The following is a 13,786-nucleotide window of genomic DNA, read 5'->3' on the forward strand; positions in this document are numbered from 1 at the left end:
CTTTTCATTCATTTCTTTTGATATGTCTTTTTATAAATCTATTTCTCTTTCACTTCCTCACTAATAAAACTTACTATTAGCTAGCAATAAGTAGAATCTGGTAGAAGTTGAGTAATCTTCAAATAGAATTTGCTGGATTTTTTTCGATTGATCTTTAGTATTATTCTGAATACTATTATTCTCAGTACTATCCCCAAATTGGTAGTCTTTAGTAAATAACTGATTATTTCAGAGAAAAGCTGTGGTGCTGATGGTGTAAAGTCATTTATTTTTGTATATTAATTATGCTGTAATATTACTTTTATTATTGACATCAATCCAAAGATAACACTAATCTCATTAGGTGAACTTTACCTTCTGGCTCTTTTTCCCATTTTATAGCTGGCTTGAGTCCTGCTGAGATTCAGCAGTTGTGGAAAGAAGTGACTGGAGTTCACAGCATGGAAGACAATGGCATCAAACACGGAGGGCTCGACCTCACTACTAACAACTCCTCCTTGACTACCTCCCCCACCACTTCCAAAGCCTCACCACCAATCACCCATCACTCCATGGTGAACGGACAGTCTTCAGTCCTAAACACAAGGCGGGACAGGTACATCTCATGAGATTTATCTCAAACTTATCTTTCACCAGATTTTACTTTCACTGTCGATTAAAACTAAAAATTATGATTTGTGCTAACAAAGGGAAAATGTATAAAACAGCAAATTAAATGGAAACCTTTAGATTATTTGTCTTACACATTTTTTTAATTTCAAAAAGCAGTTTAAATACTAGCAGTTTTATGGCTACAGTGGTAATTTACCTGAAAAATGTTATTTTTAATAAGTGCATGTGGAATTATCATGTTGATATATTTTATTACTAAGATGTTGTTATTAACCTGAATTCCATCAGAACATTTTACCATTTTTTAACTTAACCAGTTTCACATATCATATATATATATATATATATATATATATATAGAGAGAGAGAGAGAGAGAGAGAGAGAGAGAGAGAGAGAGATATGATGGAATTTATAAATATGTAAAAATAAACTTATGCTGATAATTTTCTGAATAAATTTGACTCAAAATTTGTAAGTTAAAAATTATTTTAAGTTACCAACATTGAGTGCATTATGTCAGACTAGAGGCCCAGTGCATGAAATTTGTGCACTGGGGGTGGGTATCTGTCAGCCCAGCCTGTGCCTTCTCGCAGTCTGGGACACCTTGGGGAATGTCTGATTGCCTAAACTGGCAGTCGGTCGGACATCCCCTGAGGGATGTAGCAGTGTGCCAAGCAGCAGGCGGCCAGGGAGGAGCCCAAATCGGGGCCAGGTGTCGCTTGCGCTCATCCAGCCCGCTGCACCTGCTGCCATGGAGTCGGGAGAGGCTCCCACCATGGCAGCTGTGCTCGCCAGCCATGAGCCCAGCTTCTGGCTGAGTGATGCTCCCTCTGTGGGAGCACAATGACCACCAGGGGGCAGCTCCTGCATTGAGCATCTGCCCCCTGGTGCTCAGTGTACATCATAGGGACCAGTCATTCTGGTCCTTCTGCTGTAATGGTCGCTTAGGCTTTTATTATATAGGCTAGAGGCCCGGTGCACAAATTTGTGCACCAGTGGGGTCCCTCGGCCTGGCCTGTGGAATCAGGCCAAAACCAGCTCTCTGACATCCCCCAAGGGGTCCCAGATTGTGCAATGGCTCAGACCAGGCCAAGGGACCCCACCGGTGCATGATCAGGGCCAAGGAGGGATGTGGGAGGTTGGCCATCCAGGAGGGACTGTGGGAAGGTTCCAGGGCGTGCCTGGTCCATCTTGCTCAGTCCTCATTGACCAGATCCCAGCAGCAAGCTAACCTACCGGTTGTAGCGTCTGCCCACTAGTGGTCAGTGCACATCATAGCGAGCGGTTGAGCGGCCTTAGCATATCATTAGCACATTACGCTTTGATTGGTTGAACAGCCAAACGTCGACCGAACACTTAGCATATTAGGCTTTTATTATATAGAATAATTTTTAAAGTTACTGTTTTACTTTAGTTGTATAAAGACTGCCTTTGTAAGAGGAGTACCCATGCACTTTTGTCCATATAGTTCTGTAAGAGGAGTACCCATGCACTTTTGTCCATATAGTTCCATTTATTCAGGGATATGCATACCTATTCAAGGCCTTTAAAGTAATTTACATGAAATATGTAAGCTAAAATATTTCTCAACATGAAAAGTATCTTTTTAAAAGGTGAGACATAAGTGTAAGATTTCTTAAAGGGCTGAGGCAAATATGATATATAGTTTTCAAATTAAAGTGTAGTAGAAATATAGTGTTGTTTAGTAGAATACAAATATCTGCCTAGCTGCAACAGATATCCTATATAATAAAAGGCTAATATGCAAATAGACCAAACAGCAGAACAACCAAACAACCAGTCGCTATGACATGCACTGACCACCAGGGGGCATGTGCGGAACATGGCGGGCGCTGGTCGCAGGTGGAGCATATGAGACCAATGCGGGGCGCCGGTTGCTGTCATCAGGGCGTGCCTCTGGTGGTTATTGGAAATTCTTTGCTCCCGCACGCCATGGTCCCGCCCAGCACTTGCACCTGCTGCTGGTGCTGGAGCCACCGCTCACACCCACTGCCAGTCCAATCACTTGGCGCCATCAGTGGGTGCAAGCGGCAGCTGCCAGCCCTGATTGCTCCTGAGAACTTTTCCACCTCCCCCTGTTCCTGAAGGGCGATCGGGGCAGCAGCTGCCACTCACACCCGCTGACAGCACCAGCCCCACTTACACCTGCTGCTGGCACTGGCCCCAATCGCACCTTCGATGGGTGCAAGTGGGGCCAGCACTGTCAGTGCATGGGAGTGGTGAGGTGGGAGCAGGGCTGCCCATGGACAGGTGACCGGGACGTGGAGGGAGGGGCTAGGTGGGGGTGCAGGGGATGGGCCGAGACCCGACCCTGCTCCCACAGTTCCTTTCAAGGTGCACGAATTTGTGCACTGGGCCCCTAGTTTTTTTTCATAAAAAGATATTTTTTTCAAAGACACATTTAATTACAGTAAGTTTAAAATAGAATGTTATCATTTGGTGATGTTTTTGAGTATCATGAAAACTTTTTCTTGTTAGCTTGCATTAATATAAAATGATATTCCTCAGAATGCTTTTTATAAAGCATTAAATTAAATGCTTGTTTTAATTGAGATTAATTTGTTGATTGTATATTTCAGAAGTTGGCTGATTTCTCTAGGACAGTGGTTCTCGATCCCTTTGGGGGTCGAAGGACCCTTTCACAGGGGTCGCCTAAGACCATCGGAAAACACATATATAATTACATATTGTTTTTGTGATTAATCACTATGCTTTAATTATGTTCAATTTGTAACAATGAAAATACATCCTGCATATCAGATATTTACATTACGATTCATAACAGTAACAAAATTACAGTTATGAAGTCGCAACGAAAATAATTTTATGGTTGGGGGTCACCACAACATGAGGAACTGTATTAAAGGGTCACGGCATTAGGATGGTTGAAAACCACTGTTCTAGGATCTCTCTACCTGATATAATACATATCTAAGTAGCATTTTTTAAATCAGCTGTACTAGTAGACATATATATGGTTCACATGTATATATTGAACAATTTAAATGTCCTAATGCTCTTCTTTAAAAAGAGTATTTCAAAAATCTTATTATTCTCTTAAAAATACAGGTGGTTTTTTTTTCCCCACTTGACTACATATGAATAAATATATATACTTCTTTAGTGGTAAATGTTACATTAAGGTCATATGGCAGGATTAGCATATGATATTATGCAGTCCTCTCGGTTTTTCATCCTTTATTAACAGTTGTCTTTGGTTCTATTTCCCATCTAATTGGAACATCATCTAGCCTTGGCAGTTGAACTATTCAGTAGAACGATTAAATTTTCCTGAGTGCTCTGAGCTGAATTGACCTGTTTTGACCTGTTTGTCACTGGGTGTAACCTGACAGGCTCGAGCAGTCTGCAACGATTATGGCTTTCTGAGATGAATCTGATGCCTGTTCCTTTGCTACAGCTCATCACATGAGGAGACTGGAGCCTCTCACACTCTCTATGGCCATGGAGTTTGCAAATGGCCCGGCTGTGAAAGCATTTGTGAAGATTTTGGACAGTTTTTAAAGTATGTGTTTAACTTTTTTTAGGGGCGAAAGTGGGTTAATGGGAGTTATAGGCACATTGTTTTACATAAACAAAAGGTCTGTGGTGAGGGATAATAAGTTTTCTTTGTTTCAACGAGTGGATCAGCAAAGTCAGATGAAGAAGTTTAACTGTTCATCTTTTCTTTTCATGAGAAAATTTAGAAATCATTCAATAAAGTTTTTTTTGTTGTTGTTTTTGTTTTTTGGGGTTTTTTTTGGGTTTTTTTTTTTGCTTTTTGTTCTTTTTAATCCTCACCCAAGGATATTTTCCCATTGATTTTTAGAGAGAGTGGAAGAGAGAGAGGGAAAGACAGAGAGGAATATCGATGTGAGAGAAACACATCACTTGGTTGTCTCCTGCACACACCCAAACCAGGGCCTGGGCTGGGGAGGAGCCTGCAACCAAGGTATGTGACCTTGACTGGAATCGAACCCAGGACCCTTCAGTCCACAGGTTGACACTCTATCCACTGAGCAAAACCAGCTAGGGCCAATAGAGGTTTTTGAATGAATGAAAAACATTAGCCTACTATAACAGCATCATTAATAATTGGGACATCTGCTTGCAGGGTTCACTAAAATTTCAGTTTTTAATAAAAATTTCAAGTAAAACTATATGAGGAGTCATATTATATATGTGTATTTTAAACATATATATTTTATAGTTTTATTTTTTCATTGCAAACTTTATATTTCTTAATTTAAATAATAATATTTAAGATGTATATTTAACAAATGTCTATAAAAATAAAAAACTTTAAGTTAAAAGGAGCTAAAATTTTAAGATATTTATGTTTTATCCACATTGACACTTGTTGCCCCCAGCATCATAAAGAAACATACATGGTTGTATGTATGTATGATGGTTTGTATGGCTTCTCTAGCTTAAAATTAAAATTTGCAATATCTTTACTTTTTTCATACAGTGACAATTTATTATTTACTTTTTAAAAGGTCCTTTTTCAAATGAGAATATGCATTTTTCATGACCATTTTCCATGCACAATTCCAGTGTATGAGTTCTAAACAGAGCTGCAGATAGATTTATGGAGATGAGTAACTTCACAGGCTGACTCTTATGTTGTCATGGAGCAGCTAACAGGGTGAATGAACTGTTTCATGCTTCATCAACAATTAAGTTAATTAGCTCATTTGAAATCGCACTGCTATTTTGCCAGGATGTTGGCAGAAACATCAGAAAGATGTGTTTACAAATGGCAGACTACAGGGTATAGAGAAAAGGCATCTTAACAACAAGGCACACATACTTGATATCAGAATAACTTTATAACTTCTACAAGGATTTTTTAAAACATTTTTTTTTATTACTGACCACTTGAAAGGAAATATGCTTCCTATACTGCTGTGACTTTTTTAAATGTCCTGAAATGAATATTTGCACTCCTATTATATCAAAACTAGAGGCCTGGTGCACGAAATTCATGCATTAAGGGGGTTCCTCAGCCTGGCCTGCACCCTCTCGCAGTCCGGGAGCCCTCCGGAGATGTCCGACTGACGGCTTAGGCCCGCTCTCTGCAGGAAGCAGGCCTAAGCTGGCAGTCAGACATCCTTAGCACTGCCGCGGAGGCAGGAGAGGCTCCCACCACCGCCGCTGAGCTCGCCAGCCATGAGCCCAGCTTCTGGCTGAGTGGCGCTCCTGAGCATCTGCCCCCTGGTGGTCAGTGCGTGTCATAGCGACTGGTCGTTCTGCCATTTGGTTGATTTGCATATTAGCCTTTTATTATATAGGATAGTTGTGAGCTGTCATTGTGTTGGGTATGAAACTGATTTGAGTGTTCTAAGCAGAGAGCATTTAAAATCTTAGGTAACTTTGCTAAAGTTTTCCTGTTTTGGAAAAATAACATTTGCTAAAACAAAGACAGAATATAGGAATATTAATTTTTTTTAAGAACTAATTTCTTCATTTGGGTATATAAGTCCTTATCAATATTATTTCTTATCATTAAGATTAGTTACAGGACTAATGCTATTTCTTCAATATGATAATTTAAACCATAGAATCAGCCCAGTCACCATACATTTTATTGCTTCAAGTTATTCTATCTGACAAAACTCAAAATAAATCTTTAAGAAAATACCATATATTTTCTTCAGAATGACTTTCTTTATAGCACATGGAAAGGAGCATTTTTATTTATCTTAAATACTTAAATATATTTTATTACTAACAAGAAGATGAATAGGAACCCTCATTTTACCTTTCATGTTTCTTTATTATAATCATACTAGTATTTTTTAGACTGGAGAATTACAAGTGGGAAAGCATTTTCTTTCAATTAAATATCAACTTTGGTTCCAAAGACTGACCATTTTTCCGACCCATTAAATTTATAGGGATGACAGGACAAATGACAGCAGATTTTAAGGCCTTTCTGTTAGTTCATTTTTTTATGATATGCTTTAAATTCCCTAAACCACAGATCTGTGATAATTTGTTAATAGATCTAATGCCAGTGTACTGTACTGAAATGAAATATTAATAAGACATATTTCCATACTGATGTTGTTTTTTTCTTAAAATGTGTGTGAAATTTTAAGAGAAATAAAATAATAATTTTATTAAATTAATTTCAGTTTATTTAGTGATTTTTTAGAAAATGAAATGAAGAAGGCATCACCACTAATAAATATTTTCTTGAAATGAAGCTTTTGCTTTTCTTTTGTAATCATGGAGAGAATTGAGAGTCTTGGCCAAATAAGTCAAACAAGTCAAAAAGCTATGAAAGGTTTTTAGCTCTCCATTTTTTTGTTTATCCATTCTTTGGGAATTTTATAGCCAGTGTTTTTACAAAAGTTTTTTGGGGGTTTTTTTTGTGTGTGTGTTTTTTAGAAGATATTGTGGCATTTTTATTTCTAAAATGTATTAGAAATAAACTATATAGCTTGAACTTTACTTTGGTATCAGACAACTTATTCATTAGTTTGTAATCAAGTAAACTATCCATTATTACTACTTAGCCTACATATGTTAAATAACAAATAATAAAAAAAAATTATATTGAATCCCAAATTCCCTTTCTTACATTACTTTACCAGGTTGGTAGAATCTCTCACTGCTTTTACCCAGGATCAAATAAAAAGCCACCAGAAGAGAGTTGCATATATAGATATGTGTATACATATATATGTACATATATGTTTATGTACATATATATGTACATACATGTTATATATGTACATACATAATTTTAATATTTAATATTAAGTATTCAATTGAAACATTATTTTCTATTGCATAAAAAAACTTAAGATTAAATTAGAAACTTTTATTTGTAATAGCCAAATAAAAGATGAAGAAGAAAATTCAGGCTAAAAAGGTATTTAGAAAAAATTTTGAATTTTTCTGTAAAGTAGGTGTTGACAGAAGCTTATCATTTTTCTGAGCAATAATTGAAGACTTTACTAGATCACTAAAACCATTTAATATTAGTTCTTCATTACCATCTTATAAATGTCACAGTGTGATAACAACTGACAAAACTTGTGTAGTTAGCCTGCAAATTTATCATTCCACTGGACCTAAGTCAGTTGGAATGTAGATGGATTGACTTTTAGATCTTAATCCAAAAGGTTTGCAATATCGCATTCCAGTTAGCAGACAAGTGCTCCTGAACTTGCATGAGTAGATGCCAGCAAACAAAACATGGTCTGAGATACGAAGATGGATATACTCCTTTTGAAGAAGGGCAGACTGGTTAGTGCCATAAAAATATCAATCTGTTAAAGAGTAATTAGTTGATAATAGATGAATCAGGTTTATTTACATAGACTAAATTTTTAAGTCTTGACACTGTATAAAGAACAATAGAAAACGTAGTGGAAATAGTTTATTTAATGGAAAATATGTTGTCTTTTTTTTCTGGTAGCTGACTAGAAATTGTGCTTTTGCTTAGTGTGTATTGTCTATTTCTTTGTCTTTGACTAGGCAGCATGGCTACAAAATTATGACCTCAAGAAAGCATGCTTTGAACTTGTCAGAATGTTGTTTCTTTTGGTGACAGTGCCCCCATCTCTCAAAACTAAGGCATCTCACATAATCAGCTAAATGAATAGTGACAGCTAACATTTTGTATTTAAACTCCTGTCAGTGTTTAAACATAAAAAGCTTGATGCAAAATAAATCAAACACAGTGATTTGCAAGTGAAACATTTTGTACAAAAAAAGTCCAACATGGTTGGATTAAATCTGATCTCTTTTTAGCTTATAGAATACTATAACTTTAAATTAATTTGAAAAATCTAGAGTTTAAAATTGAATTGCTAATCTGCTGTGTATATAACCGAAGTTACCACATGCGTTTATAACCTTAAAAGCTTCGTTAAAGAGAATTGTGCATGAAATATGTTGGACGGGCCCTTTTCTACTTTTCATCTTTCTGAAGTGCTTGCTTCACTGTTTTTAGAAAGAATTTGACTGCCTACTTACATTTTTTTCAGTCCCCACTACCTACCTAGCACACAGATTCAATGCAGTTTTGAAAGGACGTCAGTAGACCACATCGTTTATTCCATTTTGAAAACAAAAATCAATATACCTATAAAGTGACCTATAAATTAGAGCTGGCTCACACAATGTTTGTTCAGTGCTGCCTTTCTGAATGCACCCTTTGCATTTTTTCTTCACCTCTGTGTTTGAACTGCAGTCTCGGTAAGAAGCTCATTAGGGGACATTAGGGACTGGAGCTAACCAGAATTCCAGAGCTTGCTTTGCTCTTATTAATGCATAGTAGAGTAGAATGCATTTAAATATTTCATAGATATTCAGTAATTTGTGTGTAATCGTCTTGTTAGCAGACCAGTAGAAGTAGAACAGGCCTGTGAAATGGTGTTAGTGATTGCATGTGTAATTTACAGACCTTTGCCATCAGAAACCGTATTATTGTTGGCTAGTATGAAGCTGTGAAATAGAACTACCGATAAGTAAAAAAAAAAGAAACTTAATAAAGGTTTTGTAACAAGCATCTTCAGGGATAACAACCCCACTTGGTCATTTTGAAGCAGCTATAATTTATGACATAGGCAATATATCAAATGCATAAGATAGTATTATGGAGCATTCATATGAAAAGGGTATTTGCAACATTAGTTCCAACTTCCTGCAAGGGACATGATTAAATGATTAATGAAATGTCCCTTTGCATATGCATTTTGAAACAGCAATTAGGCACTGACTGAGAAAAATCCACCAATCCTCTCATTTTTCAGTATTATCTCATTCTTGATTTATAAATCATAGAGAATTTTTGAACAGCAATATGTAGTACCTGAGATAGTTATAAAAGCATAAAAGAGAATAATTTGGGCACAAAATAGTCACAAACACATACATTCATAATTTAATATTAATATTCAGCCTATTTAGTTAGTCTTAGTACATTGTATTTATATCCAACACTATTTCTGTACTTTGATTGGCATAATTAAGTAGGGAGAATGAATAGGCACTATTATTTTACATATCACTGGTAAACAATAGCAACGAAAGGAGAAGGGAGATGTGGCAGAGGTATGTATGTGTTTTTCAAGTTCTCAGTAATCCACTGGAGGCTGTTCTATAAATGATCATCGAAGGGCTGCAAGCTAGCCTATAATTACAGGAAAGAAAGTGGCAGCTCTGGCATTTCATAACTATGTGTCCTCGAAAAGTGCTTTGTGAGTTTGTCACCAATGATAATTTAGATAGAGGCTCATTACTGAACATCACAACACTTTAAAAACCTTTCGCCTTCATACAGGAGAATAAAGGACTATTTTAATGACAAGGTTCTTTTGTGTCCCACTGAAAAATTCAATCAAGACAAAACCTCATTGACTATTATTGTAGTCTATAGTCTCTATTCTAATAAGAGCTGTATAGATAAATTGAATAGGTTTCTAAGACCCAGCTATATAATGCAAACATTTTATACATTTTTTTATTTCTTTAAGTATAGGATAATTATCACTAAGATGTACACAGTGTTAAAAAAAACCTCTCTAAAAGTGATTTTATGCAAAAACAAACATGTTCTACAGCATATATCTTTTCTTATGAAACTGTGTATTCTACTTATCATGTTCCATTTACATTCTAGTCTTTGTGTATAGCTACAGCATTTTTTAAAACATATTCCTCGTTTAGACTGGAATAAATATGTGCATATTCTCCAAGAGTTCATAGTGAAAAAAAAAACATCATAAGAAAAATACAACAATATTAAAGTTAAGAATACAATGACCATTGTAGTACACTGATAGAACACGATCTCATTGTTCATTAAAATTTTGATGAAAACACTGAAAAACAACTTTTAAAGGTCTTGTTAATTAGGAATTAGTGACACTTTACATCATAAGCTTACCTCCTGTTTAACATTTCATGCCTCCTTTCCAGCAAGAGTGAGTGAATTTTAGTTGCGTTACAATTAGGTTCACAGGAGAACTGAGCAGAGCTGAACTGAAGGCAGAGAGGGATAGTGGAGGTGCCACTGCTGCAGTCTAACCCCACACCTCAGATCTGACCTGATGCACTTCACTCTTTTAGTCCACAGTTTCCCTTCAACCAGGAGTGACAATTGTGACAAGATACATGGAAGTTAGTTGTTATGATCAGTGAGGATGTATTAAAACGAATGGATTTAATTTTTCAAGGGAAGGGGCAGGATAGAACAAAGGTTTCCAATTGTTGAACCTAGATCAACTAACAAATAAACCCACCTATTTATAAAGTTGTTCTTTCTCAGAAACACCATTTCAAATCTTCTAGTAATGTGTTGCATATGTATCTATCTATTTTCTTCATTATTCATTTCAAGAAACTTTTGTTGGTATAGTTTCAAGGTGTTCCTTTTGCCCTACTGTGCCGGGAACTATGACTTCAGGGTAGTGCGTTCGAAGTGGAGCATATACTACTGAGACACACATTGTTTAACTTTCTGTTTTGCGTCTTGTGTTTGTTTAGGCACCTTAACAATGAACACGCGTTGGATGACCGGAGCACTGCCCAGTGCCGAGTGCAAATGCAGGTGGTCCAACAGTTAGAAATACAGGTTTGTCAAATGCTAACTTAATGGACTCCTCTCTCATATTTCTGGTGGGTTACATTGAGTACTGGGCACATTCTGAGTCTTTTAACGCAATGCCTAATAGAAATACATGGAATTTTAGATTGTTTAGAATGATGGCAACAACTGATAACTCGGCATGGAAAGATATAGCTTAATGTACATATCACATAGACATATAACCTTTAGATTACATAATCTATATTTGAATATCCAAAAAGAGTCCAATCTCAGTTTTCCCCCATTGTGGTTATACCAACCCCCCCAATTGGATATGATTTTATTAGTTTTTACATCAACTAATCATGATTTTTTCCCCCATTAGATTGTATCGTATAGCAAAAATCTTCATAGCATCATGCCTGTAGCATATTACTCTGAGAAGAACCTTTTCCTTCTCTATCTTTGGTGTCTTTTTAATTAAAGAACTTGCAAAAAATGTTTAAGACTTGTCTGTACTGGAGTTATGACTGCAAATAATTTATAATATCACAGATAGTAATGTATTATATCAAGTACTGCTAATTTAAGTTAAAACATTTTAGTTACTATTGAAACAGCATTTAGCCAAAAATAGATAGAACTCATAAAACAGGTCAGAAGCAGTTATTTCACTGTATCATTCTTACTACGCTTGCCCTACCCTTTAAGGCTTCTTCCAGTGTCTCAACTTAAAGATGTTTTTTTCCCCCTCAATCAGACCCATACTTTGTGTTATTGAATTAAACATGCAATTTATTTTTTTCTTCACCCTTTACTACATCTTGATGTGCTTTAAACCCATCATGTTGTAGCTTTTTCCCAGAGAGCTGTGAAACATGTTTATTTTGACTTGTAAAATAATCAAGGACACATCACAAGCATAATTAGTGATGTCGTTTTAAAAAAAAACTTTCTGTAAACCTGTTTACCACCTAGAAAAGGTGGAGAAAAACATAAAAGTTCAGCTGATGAAGACACAGTCTGCAGTGTGACCAATTATGTCTTTTTCTTTTTTTCTTTTCTGCCGTGTCTGACTGATGGAAAAGTAAGGTCCGTCACTTGTAATGAGACCCAGTGCAAGTATAGAAGCCGACTCGGTGGCAGAGTTCAGCGTTTCACACTGCCTGGTCTCTGTCACTCTATTGAATTAGATTGATGATGGCAGATTGGAGGGGGCACTAACTGGACCTCAGTGGGAATGCACGAAGTGTGGAGACAACCCTGGCAGGCACTTTGCTTTGAGAACCCTTCACCCCTTCACAGCTGTTGGCACTAGTCCATCGCTAACAGTGTCCACAGGACTTTAAAGAGACACCATGGGTCTTCTAATTTATGGTTTTAGTAACTTGTTACTGTCAAGACAACTGTGACCTCAATTCTCTTATTGACAAAAAGATGAAGTGTTATTTGTTTTCGCTGACCTTTTAACATAAGGAAAGCTAGCCATGTTTTCTTCCCCCCTTCCTAGCTAAAGTTGCGCTGCCGCCCAGAGAAGTTCCTGCGGACACAGACTTTTGTATGCAGGAATCATTACTCTGAGACAAGCTCAATGATAAGATGTATCACTGCAATAAAATAGCTGTATCAGTCATTTCTAAAATGCTTCTGATCTCACTCGTTCTTAACAGCTTTCTAAAGAACGAGAACGTCTTCAAGCGATGATGACCCACTTGCACATGCGACCCTCAGAACCCAAACCATCTCCCAAACCTGTAAGTGCATATTGCTTTATAAACAGTAAATAGCTCTACTGCTGTAACAGAGTAAGAAAATGAACAATTTAGCGACAGCTAGAAAACAATGAGTGTGATGAAAAATATGGCAATAAAATGAAAGGAAAATGCAATCGCTTGTCAAATTGTATGTTTCTTTTAAAGTAATGCTATCTTTTACAAAATCTATCCAATCTGCACCATGGGTGACGCTAAACAAAGTGCGCCTATCAGTGCACAAATCATTGCCTTGCGGCTGAAGCAGGAGAATATCTTTCTGAGATAGGTTTACAGATATTAACAGGAAACCCACTTTGAGCAACCTGAAAAGCAGGAACAGTCCAAATCACAAATAGGAAGGTGTGCGGCATGCCGACGAGGACTTAGATCTATCATAACATACATACAAATAGATTTTTTAATCAAATATTTTCTCAAAAATGTCATAGTCTTTTCATAGTCAATTTTCTCCCATTTCTTTGGTTATTTCAGTTACGTTGTATTTCACATATTAATGTGTTTTACTAGATACTACACATATTGTTAATTTAGACAGCTTATGACAAAGGGAAATGGCTGATTATAGAACATAATAACTGTCGTTTCCCTCAAAAATATATAAAATTGAAGCCCCACCTGATAATGTTGTCAGGTACACAGACTGTTGAAAAGAATATACTTTACCTCACTGCAAATGTTTGCTCAGAAACTTGGAGTACTCAGCTGGGTAACTGGTTTAGTGAAAGTTTGGGGGCTATGCTTTAGTAAGCCTCCTGTATAGACTGGTGATTAGTGAATACCAGCTTTGACTCTCCCTCCATTTCTTCAGGAAAAAAAAAAAAAGATCATTTG

The 13,786-nt window shown here is 36.6% G+C and overlaps 1 protein-coding gene across 1 annotated transcript in view; it reads left to right on the forward strand.

Annotated features, from left to right (window-relative positions):
* Positions 1-13,786, forward strand: part of FOXP2 (forkhead box P2) — a 286,380-nt gene that overhangs the window by 235,750 nt on the left and 36,844 nt on the right. Inside the window, exons 8-11 of the mRNA XM_023760067.1 lie at positions 382-595; positions 4,053-4,157; positions 11,138-11,225; positions 12,851-12,934. Coding sequence (XP_023615835.1) covers positions 382-595; positions 4,053-4,157; positions 11,138-11,225; positions 12,851-12,934 — 491 coding nt within the window. The remainder of the gene's footprint in view (positions 1-381; positions 596-4,052; positions 4,158-11,137; positions 11,226-12,850; positions 12,935-13,786) is intronic.

Source organism: Myotis lucifugus, unplaced genomic scaffold (assembly GCF_000147115.1).
Source record: "Myotis lucifugus unplaced genomic scaffold, Myoluc2.0 scaffold_171, whole genome shotgun sequence".
In the NCBI taxonomy this organism is placed as follows: domain Eukaryota; kingdom Metazoa; phylum Chordata; class Mammalia; order Chiroptera; family Vespertilionidae; genus Myotis; species Myotis lucifugus.